At 41.9% G+C, this 24,658-nt stretch overlaps 1 protein-coding gene across 1 annotated transcript in view; it reads right to left on the reverse strand.

Annotated features, from left to right (window-relative positions):
* Window positions 1-24,658, reverse strand: part of PLCH1 (phospholipase C eta 1) — a 200,903-nt gene that overhangs the window by 28,519 nt on the left and 147,726 nt on the right. The window contains exons 8-12 of the mRNA XM_055320875.1: window positions 24,462-24,555; window positions 21,681-21,884; window positions 14,105-14,225; window positions 8,231-8,402; window positions 4,433-4,540 (exon numbers count right to left, since the gene is read on the reverse strand). Of these exons, the coding sequence (XP_055176850.1) occupies window positions 4,433-4,540; window positions 8,231-8,402; window positions 14,105-14,225; window positions 21,681-21,884; window positions 24,462-24,555 (699 nt within the window). The remainder of the gene's footprint in view (window positions 1-4,432; window positions 4,541-8,230; window positions 8,403-14,104; window positions 14,226-21,680; window positions 21,885-24,461; window positions 24,556-24,658) is intronic.

The following is a 24,658-nucleotide window of genomic DNA, read 5'->3' on the forward strand; positions in this document are numbered from 1 at the left end:
CCCCTTGGCTCCCTGAGCCAGCAGCAGGGGAAGGAGGCTGCAGCTGCTGGGGGGGGGGGGGTGAGCAGCCCCTTATCTGCTTGGGAGTGGTCGCCACCAGAGAAGAAATCGGGGTCCCTAATTCCCGTGTCTGCGAGGTAACTCTCATCTAGAAGAATCCACCAGAAAGCTGGAACTCCCCCAAACGTGTTCTGGTTTTTTTCTCCAGGGTGAGATTGACAGGCGCCCGGGAAGGCGGTGGGGGGCCCAGAACCACAGGCCCGGCTCGGGGCTCAGGAGCAGCAGGGAAGGGGAGCCGGCCCCGGGCTGCCCCCTCAAGGGGGGCCCTCCTCAAGGGGAGCCCCCAATCCCATGGCCAGGCCCAGGACCTTCCAAAAGCTCCCCTGTCGCTCTGCCACCCAAGCCGAGGACCTTCACCCCGAAACCAAGCGGGACCTGGGAGGATCTCGCCTCCCCGTATGCTCTGTCCCCTGCCCCAAGGCTAACGCCCCGGAGACACAGGACATGTGTCAGCCACCCTGGGAGGGCCTCAGGGCTTCCCGCGCCTGGGATCTCGAAGTCTAGGGCTCAACGACGGCTTCTCTGAGGTTCACGTCCGGGTGTCGTCTCCCTCGCGCCTTCTGCTCCCTCCGAGCACCCTCTGGCCCAGGCCCGGCCGGGACCCACGTTGGCAACCACGGGGCTGCTCTTGCTGCTCTTGTCACTGATGGTATCTGAGGTCACGTGCCAGGAGTCGCTCGGGGTTCTCCACAAGGTGACCGCACGAGGGCTCACTGACAACCTGTCGGGAGGCCTGGTGTTTCTGGGGTGGGCGGCACGTACAAGACCCACTGAGAGCTAGGACTGCGGCCTACGAGGCCGGCCCCATATATGTCCCCAGAGCACAGGGAGGAAGACAGTGAATGACTCGGCGAAGGGGAAAAGAAATACAGGGGTGGACTGTCTGTAAGTCACCCTGACATGAGAGGACCCCGCAGAGATGAATAATGGTGAGCGGGCCCCACGGAATCCGATCTGTTAGATAACCGTGCCGCGCTTGAAAGGAAGCTGCTTTCCCCTGTGTTTTTGAGCCGTTGTGATTCTTGAGGCACTGAACACACTGACTGGCTTGTCCGTGGAGCTTATATATCACTGCCTGGCTTCTCTTGATGGCTGAAGCCACAAAATAATATGAGGCAGAAGCTTAAAGGGTTCAACTAATTCAACAACAGAAAGAATTCATTACACGCCCCCCCCCCGCCCCGGCCCCCGGTCGTGGGATCGAGCCCAGCGTCCACTCAGCACACAGTCTGCTTCAGATTCTCCCTCTCCCTCTCTTGCACTCTCTCTGTCTCTCAAATAAATAAGTAAAATCTTAAACACAAAACACTATTTAGGAAGTAACAGCAGACCAGGGGGAAGAAGAAGCCCGGAAGGAAGCTCCTGCCTCCCATTCTGCTTCTAACGCTAGGGAACACGCAGGAACCTCGAGCGTGGCTTCTGACCTTTGCGTTTGCTGTTCCCTCTGCCTGGAATGCTTTTCCCCACACATCCACATGGCTCGCTCTTCACTACTTTCGGGTAATTGCTCTTCTGTTATTTTCCCAGTGAGACCGTTGCTGGCCATCCCATCTTCAGTAGACTTTTCACACTGTACACACAGGCACGCTCAAACCAGCTCCTTCCCTCCCTTTTATAGGGATTTCTTTATTTTTATTTTAAAGAGACAAAGAGAAAGCATGTGCAAGTGGGAGGAGGGGCAGAGGGAGAGAGAGAGAACCCTTAGGCAGACCACCGCTGAGCTCAGAGCCGACATGAGGCTGATCCCAGGACCCCAAGATCATGACCCGAGCAAAATGAAGAGTCGGACGCCTAACCAACCAAGCCGCTCCTTACCCCCCTTCTTTTCCTTTGGCACTTGTCACTTATCTGTCTTATTTCTTGTTCATTCTCTTCTTCACCCGTTAATGCGTAAACTTCATGAAGGCAAAGATTTTTGTGTGTTTTGTCTACTGATAGGTGCCCAACACCTACAACATGATGGCTGCATTTCCAAAAGGAGATGCTTGATAAAAAAAAAAAAGTGTTCAATACGCCCAGGCAGCTTGGATAAGCCTCATGAGGGTTAACAATCTGATGCTCATGAACGCTAAGCTAAAATTTTTATTTGTGGCAATAATTCAGATATAATTTGTAAAGCTAATCACATTCTGTTAACTTAAAACTGAGGGTAAGAGCTCCACTACGGTAATTATCGGTTTCACATAAGCTATGCACAGTACATCCTCTTTTGCAAAACTGCGATCGGGCAATTTACATTCGACACTCCGATAAGGCATTTGAGCCCTGTGCTGACAATAAGACTATAAATTGCCTGATTACAGAGTAACTCTTTGGCTTTCTAAGCACAGCACTGCCTTTTCTCAGTAGAGCTCAAAAATAAGGAAAAGGGATTCGAAAGTGGAGCAAAAACTTTATATATCTCCACTAGAATATTTGTTCCTTAAAAAAAAAAAAAAGAATATTTGTTCCTTTATGTATATTCTCTTCCTAGAGTCTAACAAAGAGATAACCTGTAAAATTTCACAATTTAGGTGCTCTTTGCTTTTACTAAAGCCCAAATCAAAGGATCCCCATGAAGGATCATACCTATCTTTACAGAGTCATGTTCTAAACTACCTACCTGCGTGGCTTCCTAGAAACCAACTAGGAGCCTTTGAAGACGGGAAGAATCAGCGGGATAATTGCACAGGTGAAGTTAGTGACGTGTTTCCATAAAACGACAGCAAACTCTCCTTCATAGTCACAGATACTTAATATGAAAAGTTAGGAGCTCACTGATATTAGGAGAAAAATTATATAACTGGGTGGATTTAGAAACCAGGACGACTTGGCTTTTACTCAGAGCAATAAATGACTATGTTGTGATAGTAGCTAAACTTCCACTACTCGTTTTCACCAAAAACAGCATTCCCTAACTATGTAACTTAGTCAAGCCGCTCTGTTCCCTGCTCTCAAACGATAGGCTACCCTGAGCCTGGCAATCAAGAGATTTTGGAAATAAGATGCAAAGAAAATGGAGATCAGAGACTAAAATTTGGTTTATAAAATATAGCTTAAAAAATAGAGCTACATTATCCATAATTGCATATTAAGTGCTAATAAAAATAGTAAGTTTCCGAAGGGTAAAAAAATCAACAATTTAATATATTAACCATTTTCGCTTGTATAAAATCTATTCGGATTAATGTTCTGCAACCATAGCCCTATTAGTGGTATTTGAGCTGATATAAACTATTAAAAGGCAACAAATTAATACAGATGGTAATTTTTCCTTTTAAATTCAAGCTGAATCTTCCCCACTTCATCCTTTTTGAGTTGCACTAAAGCCAAGAAAAAAAAGTGTCTACTGAGAGGTTGGCCATCTTTAGACTCATGTCCACTTTGGAGTAATGCTGGCTCCTACGGTAACCACAGGAAGCCATATTAGTTACTATTTCAGAGAGTGCACGGTTTTATTCAGAGAGTGCAATGTAATAGCTGAATTCAGGGCAATAATGCAAATTAGAAAATTCTGTGTAAAATTTCTCTGTTTCAGAGGGAAGAATGAGTCCCAGTCTCTAGAGGAATACAACTTTTCCACAAAAGTCAAACTGCAAACCCTACAAACAAGCTAATGTGAGGGGGGTACTGCTCTCAGGCTGCCATGTGATCCTGACAATCGTAGGAGTCGGAGAGGTGGGAGAAGGGTAAGAAATCCCAAATCCTCCACGAGGAGATGGGGGGTATCTCTTTAAGCTTTACATTTCCTCTAGGTTTGCGTTGCATTTGCTTTGGATTCCCTGGTTAAATGATGCTTTTTTTTAATTTTTTTTTAAACACAAAGGTAGCACCTTGATCCATCCACAGGGGTCTGAAGCACCATGCAGAGAGCAAACTATCCAGTGCCACTTTATCTAAGACGTGGCAAACTAAAGATTTAGCCAAGGGTCTCAATTCAGGAAGAGCTTGGAAATCCTCTGATCCAAGGTACATTTTCCTTGGGCAAGAATGGGCATCCTAGAGGAGCAGACCACGCACCGCTGGGTCCTGCAGGCCGGCCTTGACAAGCAGCATAGTAGGGCTACTAGCAAGAGGCAGAGGAGATCACGCTAGGGCCAGCTCATTTCATGTCACCATGACATTTCCAGCAGCAATCTGAGTTCTGACAAAGCTGAAATGGGGAGAGGATTTCTCCCTCGAGACAGAGGGTCAGACAGGTTAATCATGAACATTCCTTCTAACGCAAAGCCCTTGACTCAATAAGCATCTGAGTGTCTTGCCCAAAAACAAAGTAACTTTCCAAGACTATCCCTTTTGCACCACGGCCAGCATATTGTGAGGATTCCAACACAGCAGCAATTTTTACTGCCGCACACTGGGGTCAAAAATCATAACTAAATCTGTGACTCACGTAATGGAGCTTGAACTTGCACTCATCTTCAATTTCATCTGCGCTGTCTTCGTCGGAAACTTCCCCCTCCTCTGCATCATCCCCAAGATGATAAGGCAGCTTCTTGCCCTGAAATGGAGCAACACACCCAATTTAAAAATGGAAATAGTGCAGGTGTCTGATATCCGGGGCAGGTTCATTTGATTGGGAGATGCATCTAGATCATGTGCCTACATCCTAGTTCTGCGACCAAGAAAAGCAAACATCTAGCATTTTTGGCCACTATGAGGGGATTCCTTAAAATACAGGGATGGAGGAGGATGGAAGGACGTTCATATATGTTTGACAGCCAAAAATAATGATGGATTTTTAAATATCATCAGCAGACTGCTATTGAGGCTGATGTTTTCTAAACTCCAACCCCAGTGACTTTTAGTATTCCCACTCTCCACACCATCATTGGCTTTCTTCAGCATGCTGGGTTTTCCCTCCACCTACTCCCTCCCTGCACAGGGTCACCAGCATAGTCAGGTTTCCAGAGAATTCTCTGTCCCCATTCTCCTGCACGTTCCCTGATACCCAAAGCTCTTGACCTTGGGTCCTCAGCACACTGATCATTTCAAAGCTGATTAAACCATTTACATAATGAGAGCAAGATGTATATTAAGACTCCAAACTCTTAGGGTTTGTATATTTAAACATTTTCTTCAACTTACAGAGGGTCGCTTATAGGATTAAAAGTGTGAGATTTAATTTCCCTTTATACTGATATGTATTACACTCCTTATTTGTACGCGCGGTCTGCAGAACTGAAAACCACACTCTTTCTTTTTCACACGAACACGTTTAGAGATAGATGCAGATACATGGGTAATACTTACCTATAATTCTAAGTAAATGTAACAGAACGTTTTTTCACTTCCTCCCGTGTGTTGTTAATAACAAAACAGCTCAGAATTAAAGTATCTCTGCCTATATGTTATTTTAAGTCTTTTCTGATACAGAAGGCTTCTATAAAATGAATTTATTTTTCTTTATTTGAGAGGACACACTGTGGAGTAGCTATGTTAATACAGCAGCCCCAGAAATAAGGTTTTCAACTAAGCAGCGACCAGACACGTTCAGGAGCATAGACGTTGAGGTCACGACCTCCTTCATTTATTCACCACCGATTACTTATTCAGAGTCAACTTTTGTTTTGGGCACAATGACCGACAACCAAGATGGACCAGTACACAAGACATTTAAAATCTCATGATGGCAATTCCCCCTTTTGAAATAGAACAGAGCCAACATATTTTTTAAACGTTAAAGCAGAACAGAGCTAACAAATACGAGAAGTAACATCCACAGGGAAGGAGTAACAATCCTTGAATGACAGGAAGAGTTCTGATACCACAAGATGGAAACAAAAGTGTAACCGTGATGGGCACACAGTGATGAGCTGATAGGGCAGCCACACCAAGCTCTAGCTTCCTTTCAGGTACGTGTGGTGGTAGGTGAGGGGACAGAGAGAGAAACTGGCCTGCTCTGAGCATCCACAGGTGCCCTAACTTTCCATCCATTTAAAATTGAGTTAAAAGACATGAGGGCCATATTTTTTTTTTTTGCCAACTCTTCCACATTCCTGGTTCTCAAAAGATAATTTATCCAGGCAGACAGGAAGAAAAGCAATGCAACAGAACATGGTTTCTTAAAGCTTCTTATCAACGGGTACCCCTAAGGAAAATTATAGAATAAATTAAGGCACAACTTAATGACTCAAGGACCTGAGTCAAAGAATGCCCGGGTGTCTTGAGGGGTCTCTTTCTGATCTATGGACTATTGCATGCAGGAGTGATCAAGAATTAGATTCATTGGTCCATGATACATGGAAATATTCTAGAGACTAGAACCATAGCGGCCGCTCACCTCCACACTGCATGATCCAAGGAGTGTGGTAATGACGCTATGATTCGTATCTGTAAAAAGTAAGAAGCCTGGACCAGATACAGTTTCTTTCAGCAATTAAAGCCTATGGAAAATTACTAAGTTTGTTATCATTTCTGTTCAAAAGCAACTTTTTATTTGCTTTTCAGGAGATAAGTGTGGGGATATAGATATATAGATACAGATATAAATATATGGTTGGAAAGTATGTATATTATAATAATGAACAACTTGTCAAACTCTAAAGTGGTCAGGAGCTGCTAAAATGGTGGCTTTTGGACCAAAGATTGCTCTTGGCTAAAGGAACATAGGAAAACCAGTTCTTTTATTTTTGCTTCAAATGGAAACACATCGGTCCATAGATCTGGGAGGTCTCTTTAAAGTCTGAAGAACGTTGCTACCAGCAAATGAACCTTAAATGCCCTGAAATGCTTGCAGCCCATGCTGTTGCCACTCCTCCCAATGAGTGTCCCGGATCATCTGGTTCTGGCGCACCCGGGGGCCCAGAAGCCCCAGGACATTGTAGGACAAATGGCCCAAAGTCCAATCATGCAGAAGGGACTCAATTCATATCAACTTTCTACCTTAAGTTCCACTGTCCAAAAGGGAAGTATTTCCATCAAATGGACTTACTCTGCATTTAACCTTCTGACTACTGGCTAAAGACTATAGGAAACAGGAAAACTATTAAGCAAAACTATTAAGGTGGCATTTAGCTTTATAACCCAGCAATTAGTTTTTACCACAAGAGTTTGTTTTATCAAGACTTCAGGAAAATTGACCTTCATGTTATCTCTCACATTATTTGGAGCTTTTATTCAAAATGCTTTCACACGTACAAAGGCCCGACAGATTCAGTCTAGGATTCTCATTTAACTGATAGAAAAACCAGTTTTGAGCAATTCCAAAGATGAGTACTTCACATTTTTCCCATTTGCTGACCTCCCTTAGAGCCCCTGTTAAAGTATTCCTAGGAAATTACAGTTTGACTTTCTTATGCCTCCTTTGTGATATTTGATTTTTTTGGTACACGTTTCTTTTAAGTAAAATGTAACCCAATTTGAATATTAATACCCTGCTGCTCTTCCTTGGATTTTTAGTCTCAAAATAATACAACTATCCAAGATGGATTTAGTGCAAACACACAAAATTAACTGGAATTAAGTAAAATCACAGAGTCAGCCATGTGAGATCTCAAATAACTGTTTTTTGGGTTCTTCTTTGTATTAAAAAATATTCATTGCAGGTAGTAAATTTCTTCCCTCAGAAAATCTGTTCATAAAATGTCATTCTATTCACCTACTGCTCCTTCGCATACACACGAGTCCTCTGGGCATTTTGTCTGTGCCTGTGCTCTGCTTTGAAGCAAGCTCCTCTCACTTACATAACCAAGGTTGATCAACCGTAAAGACTGTCGTTTGTTTGCTTTTTCTTTTTCTTTCTTTCTTTTTCTTTTTTTTTTTTTTGACAGACAGTTATTGGAGCTTGAAATGGGAGAGAAGAATCTGAAAGAAACACTTTCAGATATGGACACACACACACACAAAAAGAAAAAGATATGGACACACAAGGAGCATTCCCTTCCCCTGTGCCCCGTGCACCGACACATATACTTCTCACGAGTGTAAACTATTACAGACTAACATATTAAACATTTGGTTTACAGTATTGATCTTCTCACTCCACAAAAACAAATCCCAGAATACGTGATCAGTCAATAATAAGCTCTTTCTGGAGGTATAATTATTAATAAATAGGAACAAGGTGCATATGCAAACTTAGAGGATCCTTCAAATATTGACTCTATCGTCCGCTTGATAAACCAGTTTTCAGGCCTTAAGGGAAGAAGGGCTTCTAAATGCCTTTTACTGCATTCCGTGAGGTAATTACCTTCACTAGGATTTTGCCTTTCAAACTTTGAGGGCTTGGAAGCTGTTTGGTCTCTCCGGTGTCTACAGATGACAGGTCCAGTTTGTCTCCAAATATTCCTTTCAGGTACTGAGCAATCTTCCTCTGCTGCTGGACACTGCAGTGATTCTCAATGGACAGTATGACCGGGAACCTAAGAGGACAATGACATATTCTAAAGGCATTGAGTACAGGCAACTTCCAGGGGTGTTTGAAAACCATTCTATTTTATTATGTTCTTACAACCCTAGTGACAGAATTTGTGAAAGCGGTGGTAATTAAAATGAGAAAGATGGAAGATGCATTTTTAAAGAAACTCTGCTGACCAAATAAATATATTTTGCCTGGCATAATGGCTGCACAAAATACCAACCATGTGGGATGACTTCCATTAATATTTTGCTTTAAAAAAAATGGTATATACAGTATGTCTCTTTTAAAGAAAAAGAAAAAAGAAAATTTTGAGAGATATGCCCAAAGAAAGAAAGCTCATATAACATAAATTCATCTTATTTATTCAAAAATCTAAAGGAGCCAAAAATATATAATGGAGAAAGACAGTCTCTTCAATAAACGGTGCTAAGAAAACTGGACAGCAGCATGCAAAAGAATGAAACTGGGCCACTATCTAACACCATGCTCAAAAATAAATTCAAAATGGATTAAAGATCTAAATGTAAGGCCTCAAACCACAAAAATCCTTGAAGAGAGCACAGGCAGTAATTTTTCTGACATCACCTGTACCAATATTTTTCTAGATATGCCATCTAAGGCAAGGGAAATAAAAGCAAAAATAAACTATTGGGACTACATCAAAATAAAAAGCTTTTCCACAGTGAAGGACACCATCAACAAAACAAAAAGGCATCCTACTCTAAATAAAAAAATATTTGCAAGTGATACACCCACAAAGGGGTTATATCCAAAATATATAAAGAACTCATACAACTCAACACCAAAAGCCTCCAAAAAAATCAAATTAAAAAATGGGCAACAGACCTGAGTAGTCATTTTTCCAAAAAAGATATACATATGGCCAACAGGCACACAAAAAGATGCTCAACATCACCATCAGGGAAATGTAAATCAAAACCACATAAGAGATCACCTTACACCCATCAGAATGGCTAAAACGAAAAACACAGAACACAAGTGTTGGTGAGGATATGAAGAGAGAGAAACCCTCAAATGCTATTGGTGGGAATGTAAACTAGTGCAGCCACTGTGGAAAACCGTATGAAGGTTCCTCAAGAAGTTAAAAATAGAACTACCATATGATCCAACAAGTCCATTACTGGGTATTTACCCCAAAAAAAACCCCAAAAACGTTAATTCAAAAAGACATAAACCCCTATGTTTATTATGGCATTATTTACAATAGCCAAGAGATGGAAGCTACCGAAGTGTCCACTGATAGACAAATGGGTAAGGAAGATGTGATGTGTACACACCCACACACATATATACACAGGAATATTACTCAGCCGCAAAAAATGATGAGGTTGTGCCATTTGCAACAACATGGATGGACCTAGAGGGTATCCTGCTAAGTGAAATAAGACTGAGAAAGACAAATGCCTTATGATTTCACTTATATGTGGTATCTAAGAAGAAAACAAATGGATAAACAAACAATGCAAATCAGACCTGATAAATACAGAGAATAAACTGCCAGGGGGCAAGGGGCACGAGGGGCTAGGCAAACTGGGTGGAGGGGGGGTGGGAGGTACGTGCTTCCAGTTATGTGGAATGAATAAGTCATGGGAATAAAAGGTAGAGCATAAGGAGCGGAGTCAATGATACTGTAATAACATTGTAGGGTGACAGCTGGGAGCTACACTTGTGGTGAACACAGCACGATGTATAAACTCAAATCACTACTAAGCTCTACACCTGAAACTAATGTAACCTTGTGTGTCAGTTATACTCCAACAAAAAATAAACTTCAGTGTAAAAACTTAAATAAATCCAAAGAGTGCCTAATAACATCTAACAGACCACCGAGCATCCCTAAGAGCAGATATTTCAAAATGTATCATCAGCCCCCAGCTTGAAAATCACTATTGAGGATAAGAGATCTTAATGGAATTTGGTGAGTTAGAGCGTCCTATCCCAAGCACTAAAAAAAATCAGCTGTATAGAATTATATCCTAGTCTTCATTTGCAGAAAGGAAAAAAGGCCAAGCATTCACTGTCCCCCAGCCCTTGGGCTGCTGTGCACAGAATGTGAACCTCAACCAGACTGCTGATCACTGATCTTACTCTTCTTCTGACTTCATTCTTTCTTCAGAATAAGAAATTATTCCAAATCTAGCTTGTTGTTATTTCTTTCTACTTTTCCATCATATATCTTCTGGAGCAATAGGCCATATATATTTTCCTGAGTATATAAAGCAATATTTAAATTGGCTAACATATCTACTAGAGAAAAACAATTTTACTCCTGGGCTGTTGTGACGAGGACCTCCTGAAATTACTCTCTCCTCTTTAGTAAAACTGGATGCCAAAGGAAATACAAGAGATGAACCTTTGTGACTGGAGTGTGTTACCCTCCTATAACCTGTTGGCTCTTGTGTTCACGTGGGTTTCATCCTGGAGTGTCAGAGAGAGAGAAAAACACGACAAACTAGCAAGAGATTGTCTATGCAATCACATCAAGGAGTTTGAACAATGAATATATTTTTTAAAAGATTTTATTTATTTATTCATGAGAGACACAGAGAGAGGCAGAGACACAGGCAGAGGGAGAAGCAGGCTCCATGCAGGAAGCCTGATGTGGGACTCAATCCTGGGACCCCGGGGTCACGACCTGAGCCGAAGACAGATGCTCAACCGCTGAGCCACCCAGGTGCCCCCTAACAATGAATTTTTAAGTCATCAGTCTGTTTATAAAAAGCCTCTCAGTGTCTAACGATACTCAAAGTGAAGCAGCGCTTCTCAACTGGGGACAAGGGAGTCTGTGGGGCCCTTCCCAGGTAGATATTTGCCAATGTCTGAACACATTTTTGGTGGTCACAAAAATGGGAAGTTGAAGGGAATGCTAATGACACTCCACGTGTGGAAGTCAGGACACCGCTAACCATCTTACAACGTGTAAGACAGCACCTCGCAGCCCCAACAAAGAGTTCTCTGGTCCAAAATGTCATTAGTGCCAAGGTTGAGAAACCTGGGTATAAATAAGGTCTGAGAAAGAAAAGAAAAAGACTGAACTTTTAAAATAGGCTAAATATTAATTAATTAATTAATTAATTTTAAAAATGGGCTAAATAAGCATATTAACTTTTAAGTAAAGTGCTTTTCTCCTCTAAGTATTCCCAAACTTGAAGTAAGCACCAAGTCATCAGAGGATACTCCAATGTGGTGGCCTTTTCAGCACCCAAGGTCACATTTTGGGAAACAACGGCAAAATCATTTCCTTGACTTTGCTAAAACTGGTAGCAATCGGGGTAGAAAAGACCCGTCAGATTCCAGTGCTTGGGGGATCCCTGGGTGGCGCAGTGGTTTGGCACCTGCCTTTGGCCCAGGGCGCAATCCTGGAGACCCGGGATCGAATCCCACGTCGGGCTCCCGGTGCATGGAGCCTGCTTCTCCCTCTGCTTGTGTCTCTGCCTCTCTCTCTCTCTCTCTCTCTCCATATATATATATATCATAAATAAATAAAAATTTTAAAAAAAAAGTCTTAAAAAAAAAAAAAAAAGATTCCAGTGCTTGGGATTCTTGCATGGGGCAGATAGCACAAAACAAACCTGCCACGCAGGGCGCATCTTTCATTGTAACAGCACTTTAACCTCATGGTTTTTTGGGTTTTTTTTAAAGATTTTATTTATTTATTCATGAGAGACAGACAGAGAGAGGCAGAGACACAGGCAGAGGGAGAAGCTGGCTCCATACAGGGAGCCCGAATTGGGACTAGATCCCAGGTCTCCAGGATCACACCCCGGGCTGAAGGTGGCGCTAAACCGCTGAGCCACGGGGGCTGCCCAACCTCATGGTTAATAAATATGAAGACTAAATATTAAAGATTTTAAAGGCTATGAACTTTCATGAAATTAATTTTATGTAATTGTAGTTTTGTTTCTTTTAATTAAAAAAAATTGTTTCTTAGCTGTCCGGTATATTGCAGGCACCTGCTAGACAATAAAAAAATGAATAAGATACAGACCCATATTTCCAATGAGCTCATGGTCTTAAAGACTCAAAAGAGGGACCCCTGGGTGTGGCTCAGCGGTTGAGCATCTGCCTTTGGCCCAGGGCATGACCCCGGGGTGTCGGGATCAAGTCCCACGTCGGGCTCCCTGCATGGAGCCTGCTTCTCCCTCTGCCTGTGTCTCTGCCTCTCTCTCTCTGTGTTTCTCTCATGAATAAATAAATAAAATCTTTTTTAAAAAAATCAAAAGAAGGCAGGAAACCAAGAGCTATAAAAGTACTTACATAGATAAAATAGAAATATGCTCAGGGTGCCAGGAACAGAGAAAAGAGCATTTACATCAGCTGGTGTATCAGTAAGTTTGCCAGAGGGACAATGTCTAAGCAGTCTGGAAAAATGAATAAGGATTAGGCAGGTGGGAAGAATGTACCAGGCAATGAGGTAAGGAGTTGTGAAAGAACCGGGGTCACTAGGGAATCCAAAAGACAATAAAGGCAGAAACCTCCATCTCTGTGGAGCAATGGTGGAAGATCCTGGAAGAGAAAGGAGAGGCCAAGCCCTGAAGGGCACAGAAGACAGGACTGTACCACAGGGAGCTTCTGAAGGACTTTAAGAATTGTAACATCATGCGTAATCTTTTTAGGAGGGGAAATATCGCACCTGTGTAGAGGATGACCCAAAGGGAAATGAAAATGGAGTCAAAAGATAATTTAGGAGGTACAATTGCCAAGAATTGGCTGAATCTAGGATGATTTGGTTTTTGGCTAATGACACTGGTAGACAGGGCTGCCCCTAAATAAATGGAAACAGAGCCAGAGGAGGTTTGGCATTATGAGACGCTGAGTTGAGTTTGGAACGCAAGCTCCATGATGGTAGGGGTCTTCTTTGTTCTGTGCCGTGGTTTGGTTTTCTGCACCTATTGCAGTAGGCCTGGCTTAGAGCAGACACCATTAAACACCCGAATAAATAATGACATTTCTAGATTTTGAGGTACCTATGGGATACTCAGGTGATTTTTTTTTTTTTTACTAAGCATTTTCCTACATAGCTCTGAAACTTAGGGGAAAGTTCTGGACATATAATTAACCCAAAGGTAGAACAATGGCAACAACTTAAGAAACAGTGACTATTATAGAGGAATGGGGAAATGGATTAGAAGACCACGGGCCAAAAAAAAAAAAAAAAAAGAGTGCGAATCAATGACAGCATAGAGGGGAATATTATAATAGAAGGCCCCAAAAAAGCAAGTATTGAGGAGAAAAGAGTCACCACTATCCCATGCTAAGGAAGAGACAAGTGACACAAGGATGCTAGACATTTCAGTATGTTTAGGACATTCAGCAAGCTGATGAACCTAGCTGTTTTACTGTATTGTAATATAATATCAATAAACTATTTATCATGCACAGGAACCTACATTTCCAGACTTGCTGAACACTCTAGAAACGCTGAGGTCTATCTTTGCAAGAACATGCTTCAAGGAACCAATGTTTTGAGGTAGAATGGGGTAAGAAATAAATGGAGCATGAGGAAGTACAAACATGGAGCCCATTTTGTTTGCTCACAATATTTTGTTGGGAAGGAAGGAGAGAACTAGGGTCATAGGAAGGGAGATGAAGGCTCCAAGGGAGGGTGTGTGGTGTTATAGTTGTGGCGCATCAGCCAATGCTCTGTGTGCAGGCTTAGCTCCCAAATGTGGCTGTACTTACTCGTTCTTCACAAAGGCGTGCTTGTTGATGGTCTCCACAACATCTCTGAAGAGAATTTTTGAAGTCAGAGTGTAACCATGGTGGACCACTGGCTCTCCATCTGGGCCATCCCAACAGTCAACTGCCAAAAACAGAACTTCACATCAACAATGCAAAGCCGCTGGTATTTGCTAATGTTTCTGGAACTATCAGGCGAATATTAAGTTTATTATTTGAGATTATACATGTTATGATCACAACAAAGATTATCAGACAGACAGATGGGTGCTCTGGCATATTTATCAGAATAAGGAATTAAAGATAATAAATGATTTCTTTCTAAGTGCTTATAGTTAGCAAAGATGTCACATTCACAAGCAACCAAGCATTTACTAAGAAAACTCATTGGAAATCAATCTAAATCCAATCAAGAATGCCCAAGAATAGTGACACTTCTTAACAGGTGGTTTCTCTAATTTCACTTCTTCATTTTCTTTTTTTTGTTTGTTTTTTTGTTTTTTTAAATTTTATTTATTTATTTATTTATTTATTTATTTATTTATTTATTTATGACAGTCACAGAGAGAGAGAGAGAGAGAGAGGCAGAGACACAGGCAGAGGGAGAAGCAGGCTCCATGCACCGGGAGCCCGACGTGGGATTCAATCCCGGGTCTCCAGGGTCGCGCCCTGGGCCAAAGGCAGGCGCCAAACCGCTGCGCCACCCAGGGATCCCCACTTCTTCATTTTCAGTTTACTAAAGTCCTTTAGTAAATTGCAGTGACCCTCTCAAATCTGTAAGAGAGTTTTTCATTACTATTCTCTTAAACTCATCGTGTTTCTATTAGATTTTCATTTTATTAATCTACAGTAGCTATAAAATATGGGCAAATGACTGAATCATTTTAAAGCCTTGCTTTCCCCCATTGATAAAAGGAAATGATGGTCGCATTTGCATCATAAGCTTGAGTGGTGACTATGTAAAGCTGCTTACAATCCTGCATGATACATAGTAATTGTGATTTTTTTTTAAGATTTTATTTATTTATGACAGACAGAGAGAGAGAAAGAGGCAGGGACACAGGCAGAGGGAGAAGCAGGCTCCATGCAGGGAGCCCAACATGGGACTCGATCCTGGGTCTCTAGAATCATACCGTGGGCTAAAGGTGGCGCTAAACCACTGAGCCACCGGGGCTGCCCCAGTAATTGTGATTGTTATTGATAATATTGATATTGGGTTTTTAAAGATATTTTATTTATTTATTCACTAGAGGGGCAGAGACACAGGCAAAGGGAGAAGCCTTTTTTTTTTATCTTCAAAAAAAAAAAAAAGAATAAAGATGCTATTAAGAAGATTGAAGGTTTGGGGATAGGAGCATAAAGAGCCGCACTGTCCCTTTGGGCCTTGCAAATGAGGTCAAATGTACCAAATACATTTTCTTTTCTTTTTTTTTTTTCTTTTTTTCCCAAAGACATTTTCTAAGAAGAGAAGCTCTGTCCATCTTTTGACATGTACTTGACATTCTTTAATTTGTCTTTGTATATGGGTATAAAAAGAAGGAACAGAGGTTTCAAAAGTATGTATTTGAATAATTTAGACCCTGAGTTAGCCCCGTTGTGGAGGAAAAAGGGCGTAACAGGGTTTCTCATGAACTAACATCCTGACAAAAAGAACTGCTGTGGACAAGGCAGCGCCATGCCTGACTCCATCACCATGTGTACATAAAAGGAGCCCCTAAAACTACACTGGTCATGCGAGGAGGTGCTCTTTTGCTAACATGTATCACACAGAATAGCCATAGTCGGGGACGGTTCTTTCTAGATCTAACTTCATCACCCGCCTGCTGAAGAGGGTCACACCACTCCCAAATTGTAACTGGCATCCACACACGTGGCAATCATAGCCCAGTCCAAATGACAGCGAAGGTTCCTGTAAGAGCTCGTGCTGTGATGGCCATGCTGGCAAGATGGAAATCCTCTAACCAATCCTCCTAGCCACCAAATCACCAGGGGCCCGTTTTTCAATCATGTCACATATTAGAGGCCCCTGAAAGCCCCGACAAAGAGTTGGTCAGTCCCGCAGGCTGGCCGAGCAGCTAACGTGACAGCTTTTCATAATGGAACTTCGAACGTTCCATCCTGATAGCGCTCCCGGAGGTAACAGGAAAGGTTGTAAACCGATTACAGCAGTGATGCGACATCAGTTCCATAATGAGGATGAAAAATCCCCCGGACAGAACATCCATATTTATTAGGCAACCTGGGCTGAAAATCAAGGGAATGAAAGGCCATGTAAAAAAAAAAAAAAAAAAAAAATGTTATCCAGTTGACTTCCTGACAAATCCACTTCACCAAAAAAGACTTATTAGTCTTCCCAAGACACTATATGTATCCTGACCAAGGACATTCCTACAGCTGAACTAATGGAGATGGAAAACACAACATTATCAAACTAGAAGCTTGGAAGTAGAGAGAGTCTTCAGGTCACAATAGCATGAAGGGCCTGTCCAGAATCATTACTCTCTACCTCTAAGTGCTATGCTTGGCAAAAGCTGCTTCCGAAAAATATCTGTGGGACCTGGAATTTTCAATCCATGACCTGCTACATTCCATAAATCACGTTCTTTAAATATCCTAGCTATAGCTATTTAAGGGTAAAAACAACTTCATCTGGACCCGAGGTAGAGGACATAGCACTGGGGGTAGGTATGCTAGTGCCTCTGAAGCCCAAGCTTCTTCAGCTGTGAACGCTGATCTTCAAAGCACACGGCTGACAGAAGTAGGTAGGAGAGCACAAAAGACCATGTCATCAAATTCTCAGTCTTCAGGAACAGACACATATTTAGGTGGTCGTCCTAATCTCAAACCAAGCAAATTTAAAGCCAGCCTCCCCTCAGTGCTGCACTTCACCTTCTCTCTAGCCTTCCTTATGTGACCTGGTGGTCCTCAACTGATCCCTCCTAGGGCTCATCACGCCATTCGATGTTTGCTCCTCCAGAAAGCACATAGACTTCCCGGAGAACTGCGGAATGGGGGAGTTAAGTCAATTTGAGTTCAAATCTCCGGTCCCAAACTTCCTTGCTTATACGAACTTGAGCTGCTTAAACCCCTCCAAGCTGGGGTGTCCTCTTAAGGCAATTATTCCGTCTCCCTTAATGTCATAAGAATCAAATGAGAATGTATGGAAAGCACTCCATCAGGTCCTCGCGCACAAAAGGGGCTGAAAACATGGTAGTTCCCCTGTTCCTTCCTATAGTACATTCAAAGCCAAAGGGATAACCATAATTTTGAACAGAAAATAAATCCCAAAGATGACCAAGTCTCTCAGATAAATAGAATTCTTCTCCTCAACAAAAACCTCCCAGAAATAGTAACTGGACTTTCACTGCCCACGTATAGACTATTCCAGTAGTAATAGCTTCAAGGAAACCAAATAATAGGGAAGAAATCTGCTGATACAAGCTGGCAAGGGAGGTATTGGAGAGATTGCATGTCCTTTAAAGTTGCACCATAGCTATGCATAGTCTAAGTTTGTGGGAATAGCTGGAGCTAAGTAATCTTTTAGAAAAGGAGAACCAGGGCAGCTCCGGTGGCCCAGTGGTTTAGCATCGCCTTCAGCCCGGGTGTGATCCTGGAGACCCGGGATCGAATCCCACATCAGGCTCCCTGCATGAAGCCTGCTTCTCTCTCTGCCTGTGTCTCTGCCTCTCTCTCTCTGTGTCTGTCATGAATAAATAAAGTCTTTAAAAAAAAAATAGAAAAGGAGAATCAAGTAGCCTCTTTCCATTATTTTGCTCATCGGCAGTTAGGAAGAAAGAAGGGAGGTACAAGAGAAGGCCCATGTCCAGTATCATCTACCGTACACGATTAAAAGCTCTCATGTTAAAATGACCCCTAAAAAAAGCTAAGATTAAAAATCCTTTGTACCTTAAAAAAAATAATAATTTGTATCTTGCTTTGAATTATCTCAATCAGATAACTTCCCTTCTAATGCCCGAAATAAAACCTGGAAGATTCGATGTTCTGATTCAGTACAAGGAGCTGATCATGGGAACATGGCTGGGCTTGGGTAGGACACTGATTTTGGATAGCAAACCAAAAAAAAGGGAAGACGGGGTACCTGATGGACCTGGAAAGCAAAAGAAATACTGCACAGGACACAGCCAAACTGGGTTCAGCAAAACTGCAAAAAACGATCTGGAGCTAACGATCGCGTCACGGAGTCATCACAAGTCCTGCTCCATACTTGGCCTCCAAGGAAATGTCACCATTTAATATGACAGGCAACCATCACTGTGAATCCAATGAGGGTATGTGCCCAGGGAAGCTCCAAGCACGTCAGACATGTGGAACTTCTGGAATGTTGAATGAACAAAGGGTTGAATAATGGCTGAGAGCGGAATGTCATCTCGAGACCTCCTAAAAGGTTTTTATGTTAATATTTTATAAGCTTCTTCATTATTCAGTTGCTTAAGCTACTCAATTGTCAGTCACTTGTGTCAGTAGATGTTCTCTGCATCAACCGCAAACATGCCAGGGCTTAAAGCATGAATTTCCAGAACACGGAATGTGTAGTGTCCTGATTGTTCTGTACGTAGACACTTTCTAACGCCTGTCCAGTTTTAACATGTAAATTGACCCTTATAACATGCCAGAAAGTCTCTGACAAGGACCCGTCCAGATACTAGTCTTATGGCCCTACTGTTCTACCTGCTTCCCCCCCACTATTTCACCCCAAGAACCTGTTCTCCACCAGCACACCCCCACCAAAAAGAGATGTCCCTTTGCTCCATGGAATCTCCATCCCATCCCAGACAGACGCCCTCTTATCATCAGACTCTTTTTGGAGTTCTCTTTAACCTCCTTATGTCAGTTGCCCCGAAGGACACTACCTTTCTCCGCAGATGCTTTTTTTATATAAATCACAGACCAGGAAGCATTCTCTAGGACTCTTATAACTACTTTTAAATAATTGTTCTCCTACATTCATTTACAAAACAGACAAGCAGACCTTAAACTTTATCCAACTCTACCTTTCTGGAATCTTCCAAGTGACTTTCCTATAGCTTGTTTGTTTTGTTTTGCACTTAGGTATCTGGATTACAGTTTTTAATCTCCAACTTTAATCTTAAAACTTTTAACATTTAATCTACCTGTCAACATCCTTTTGAGTTAAAAGTCCATGTGGGGCGATTTACTCAATCTCTTAGCTTTGACCCCCCCCCCCCCAGTGCTAACGATCCCATCTCCACTCTATTTTTTTTTTTTTACCCACTCTATTTCATTCATGCTCACCCAAGACACACTGTGGATACAGTCATTACCTGTAACTATATCCAAAAATCCCACTCTGTGATAACAATTCTCTGTTCTTATTTTTTGTATGTCTGATGACAACTTTCTCCATATTTCTAGCTCTTGGAGTCTTTTAGTCCCTTTACCTTATCCTGTGGCCCCTTATTCACTTCTTTTCCTTTCTTAGACTCATGGACCTCTAATTCCTTAAAAGAGCTCTCACCAACACCTCAAAGATATTTTATGTGACCTAGAAATCTAGAGGCTTGGATCAATTCTATAATCTATCTTCACTGCTCCTACATCTAATCTGCTGGGAATGGGGAGGGAGGAGTCTAAGCATGCAGATTTTGTATAACAAAAAGACCGTTTTAAGACTATTTTTGTAATGTTTTTTTTTTATTTTTTTTATTTATTTATGATAGTCACACAGAGAGAGAGGCAGAGACATAGGCAGAGGGAGAAGCAGGCTCCATGCACCAGGAACCCGACGTGGGATTCGATCCCGGGTCTCCAGGATCACGCCCCGGGCCAAAGGCAGGCACTAAACCGCTGCGCCACCCGGGGTTCCCTTAAGACTATTTTTGAAATTAACTAGGACTTCCCCAGATTATCCTGTCAACTCCTTTCTCATTGTTTGTTGATCTTAAGCCCCCAAACCAACCTCCACCCATTTTACACTTAATAGATGGTGCTCTCTTCCCAGAGAAAGGAGAGGCTATCAGGCATGGACTCCTTCAAAATCTCCTCCCCTTGTCCCATCTAAAAATAAAACCCATGTCCTCATTTCTTCTTCTTCCAAGTCCCAAAACCTCCCCAAACTGTATCACTCAGTTTTCTCTGAATGCAGAAAAATGCCAAGTGACAACCCACAGCAGCTGCCCCCAACTTCCCACTAGCTTGTCTCCAAAACTACTCTAACAAGAGACACCAATAAGTTTCCAGCTGTCAAATGCAACCAGATTGGATAAATTCGTCTTTACCTTATTTTACTTTTCTGTTGCATGGGACATTTTTGATCATTTCCTCCCTGAGGTCCAGGTGGCCATTCTGTTAGTCCCTGTTGGTTCCCCTCGCTCCTCCTACATCTAAATGCTGGATCGCTTACCCCCTCAGTCCACTCCTCTCGGTAAGTGATCTTATACACTTTCAAGATTTTTAACTCTCACTTACAAAACTCAGAACGATGGAATCTTTATCTTGCCTGGATCTTTTCACTGAGTTCAGATGTTATTATCCAACTGACAGACAAAAATGTCCACGTAAATGTTACAAAGTCACCACAAACTCAAGTGATGGAAAACCAAACTCGCGAACCCTCTTCTTCCCAGATTGCCCACAGGGTGTGGTGGCACCATTCACTCATTACAGCTCTCACCCTCATTCCTTACATCCTTCACTTCTTGCACCAGGTCCTGTTGAGTTTGCTGCTTTAACATGGATGGAATCGTCTCTCCCCCTCACTTAGTCCAAGTTTTTATAACCCTCCCTTTGAATCATTGTTAATAGCCTTCCCACCATTCTCCTTGCTCTATCTAGCTTCACCTCCGTTTCCCTCCACAAACACGTGTTCTAAAAAAAAAAAAAAACTGTCCTCCTACATGGTGACCCAAGTGATCTTTCTAAATTTCAAGTCTGATCCTATCACTATACGTATTAAAACCCTTAACTGGACCCTTGTTACCAAAGACTAGATCTGGAATTCCTCAAACCCTTTAACCCTTTATGACTGACCCAAGTTTACCTTCCCAGCCTACCTATGTCGTATCACATTTTATCTCACACCTTACTCTCCGTACCACCTTTCTTTACCATGCATATGACTGGCCTGCTGGAATTCTCACACTGTACTGTTTTTAAGGGTCACCCATTCTGCTAGACCATCAGCTCCTTGAAGACAGAAACCAATATCCACGTCTTCACGATCAAGATGCCACTAGAAATTTAATAAATGTTGTTGATTGATAGACCATGAGGTGTCTTAAAAACAAAGAGTTATCCTGAACCACTTTTGCCATTGTTTAGTCAAAAATATCTTTCTAGGAAAACGTCCATTTTCATCACAATTTTTGAGCAATAGCAGGTGTGTTTCCTAACTTCTAGTACGTCTCTCTCTCCTTCCTGACTGGATAGTAAGGAGGAGTCAGAGGGCATTATGAGTTAAGGAGGACTCTATTATGAGCAGAAAAATGGTTCTGGTTGGTGTGAGTGCATATTTCAGGTCTCCACTATTTATACTAGACTTGACTGGCCGACTAAAGGACACGGCCACCAACATGCAGCAGAGCTCAGGCAAAGCACAAACCTTCCACGCAGCGACAGCCCTCCTGTAGCACCCGTGCATACATGTCCACTTTGGACTGGGAAAGGAGCTGGTCCCCGGTCAGGTATGTGTTGTGAGAGGAAGCGATGTAGTAGTTGCACAGAGGCTGATCCATGTCCTGGTACACTTCATGGTGCAGTGGGTTAAATATGTCACAAGCAGGACTACGCATGAAATTTGTGAACCCTGTGGAACAGGAAAGAGTAAAACACTATAGCTTTCAAAGCATAGGTACTTAATTGACTCCAACAGAGACAACAGAGATTAAAGTATGTTCGTAGCCACTAGCTTACTTATGCTCAGGACAGCTACTGCGAGGAATACTAAAGCAATGAGATTTGCCTCAGGTCAAACTGTGTCAACAATTTGAAATACGACTGGAGAACAGCAGTTTAAACATAACCTACAGAAAAATAAGTCAACTTTTCAAGAGTTTTGACTGAGTGAGGGAGAGGGCTTACTGCAAAGCCACTCAGGAATTAACTGAGCTCCAGCTACGATCAGCCAGCGTGAGCTAGTGGGTGACTGAGGCAATGTGAAAGCCATAGTGACACCAAGTGCTACGCTGATCAACCAGCCACTATACGTTATTAATTTAAAAAACAGTATTGTTAGTGCCATAGTTGAGGTCGCAGGTCAAAAGTTAGGCACAGCCTAAATGTGAGTGTCATCGTTTGGCTACGAAATTGGTTTGGGCCGGCAACTTTTTACGACTTTAAAATAGTGTTTAAAAAAAATAAATAAAATAGTGTTTACAGGGCAGCCCGGGTGGCTCGGCGGTTTAGCGCCGCCTTCAGCCCAGGATGTGGTCCTGGAGACCCAGGATCGAGTCCCGCGTCAGGCTCACTGCATGGAATGGAGCCTGCTTCTCCCTCTGCCTGTGTCTCTGCCTCTGTGTGTGTGTGTGTGTCTCATGAAAAAAAAAATAAAATCTTTTTTAAAAACAAACAAACAAACAAATAAATAAATAAATAGTGCTTACAGATTATGCAGAAATACAGAGAACAAGCTAATAGTTGCAAAAGGGGAAAGAACGAAGGGGGATGGGCAAAATGGGTGAAGACAAGGAGGAGGTCCGGGCTCCCAGTTACGGAATGAACAAGTCACAGGAATAAAAGGCACAGCACAGGGACTACAGTCGATAATATTGTAATAGCGATGTGACAAGACAGACAGTAGCTACAGTTGTGAGCACAGCATAACGTACAAACTTGTCAAATCACTAAGTGGTGCACCCAAAACCAATTTAACAGTGTGTATCAGCTGGACTCAGATAAAGAAATAAACAAATACATATTATGTAGAAAACACGATCCGTTTTCTACAGTTTTGCGAAACATAATACCGGAGTAGAAGAGGCATCCGTTAATAGAGGAATAAATACAGGAATGACCCACAAGTACCTACGACTTGTTTCAAGTCTTCAAGAATCATGCGGTAAAGCTCTATCTGTAAATATCTTCTAAGACTCTGGAGAATTTCTTCATGCCTATCCGTATTTCCACAATGTAGAAATCATGTTTAATTCCATTTGCAGGGTCGGGGGAGAAGGGCCACCAAGGAAAACATTCATTTCTTAGTAAAGGCCCAAATTAGTTTACCTTCTCTAGTTCTTTTAAAAATGGTTCTTATTGATATAAATTTTAAATTATTCCTTTCTTTTAATTACCCTCCACCCCAGGAAGTAAACAGGTGGCATCAAAACCCTCTTGTCCACACTGAGCCTGAAAGAAGAGGGGGGAATAGAAGGCCAACAATCTAAAATAGTAAGAAAGACCATGGCTTTGGATGCTCTTGAGGACAATGGGGTGCCCCGGTTTTCTTCCACGAAGATTGTTGGTTCTGATTCAGACTTGATCTCTTCTTGGATACCAGCCTGCTGTTTATTTTCCCACATATTTTAAATATATATAACTTACACATACATGTAGCTATATTCACATTTATGTGTAAGATCCTCGAAGCTAGATTCTAAGTACATACCAGTGGGCAAATTACTTAATTTCTTTGAGAGCCTCACTTTCCTCAACTATATATATAATGAAATAGTTGTATTAACAAAATTTGTGGTTCCAACAACCTCTCCACTGCCACCAGCTAGGTAAAAGAAAAGAAGTTCTTTGCCAATATTTTTAAAGAGACATGTACTTTCAAGTCGCTAGTGTCATGGATCAGTTATTTTAAGATCAAATTTCCTTTTTGAAATTACCAGGTTGAAGTTTTCCAAAATGAGCCATTTGAGAAAAGTCTAAATATTTCTTGACATCTATCATATACACGGTGGGATCAAGCTGACTTGGAGTGGAAAATGCATATCATCATTACAAAACGAAGAGAAACAGCAATGCCATGGCATCTGTTTTGTAGAAAAATAGGTTGTATTGTGAGTTTTATTTGAATCATCTGTAATCCATGAACATTTCTGGATTTTTTTCCTACAAATTTTGCTAGAATGTAATTTAGTACTAACTGCATTGAGAAACAAGAAATTAAGAATATTGATTATTTTAAGGGAGGCAAACCATAAAAGACTCTTAACTATAGAGAACAAATTGAGGGTTGCTGGATGGGAGAGGGGCAGGGGGATGGGGCAATTGGGTGATGGACATTAAGGCAGGCACATGATGTAATGAGCCTTGGGTGTTGTATGCAACATGAATCACTAAACTTTATCCCCAAAACTAACAATACACTCTATGTGAACTAAAAAAAATTTTAAATAAATCTTGAAAGGAAAAGAAAAAGGAACATTAGTTATTTTACCTTCTATGCCAAGAACATTTTTTGCCTTATTTTCTTCTGAAACTTCAAATTTTCTTACGATGTCAAGACAATAGTCTGTTGTCACATTACTCATCTAAATGAAACAGAACATTAGTAGAGCACCTGCTATTTCATGAGATACTTTCCTCTGCTAAAAAGGGCACACTTTTTAAGCATCCCTGATACAGTGCAAAGTG

The sequence above is a fragment of the Nyctereutes procyonoides genome, unplaced genomic scaffold (assembly GCF_905146905.1).
Source record: "Nyctereutes procyonoides isolate TBG_1078 unplaced genomic scaffold, NYPRO_anot_genome, whole genome shotgun sequence".
NCBI classification, from domain to species: Eukaryota; Metazoa; Chordata; class Mammalia; order Carnivora; family Canidae; genus Nyctereutes; species Nyctereutes procyonoides.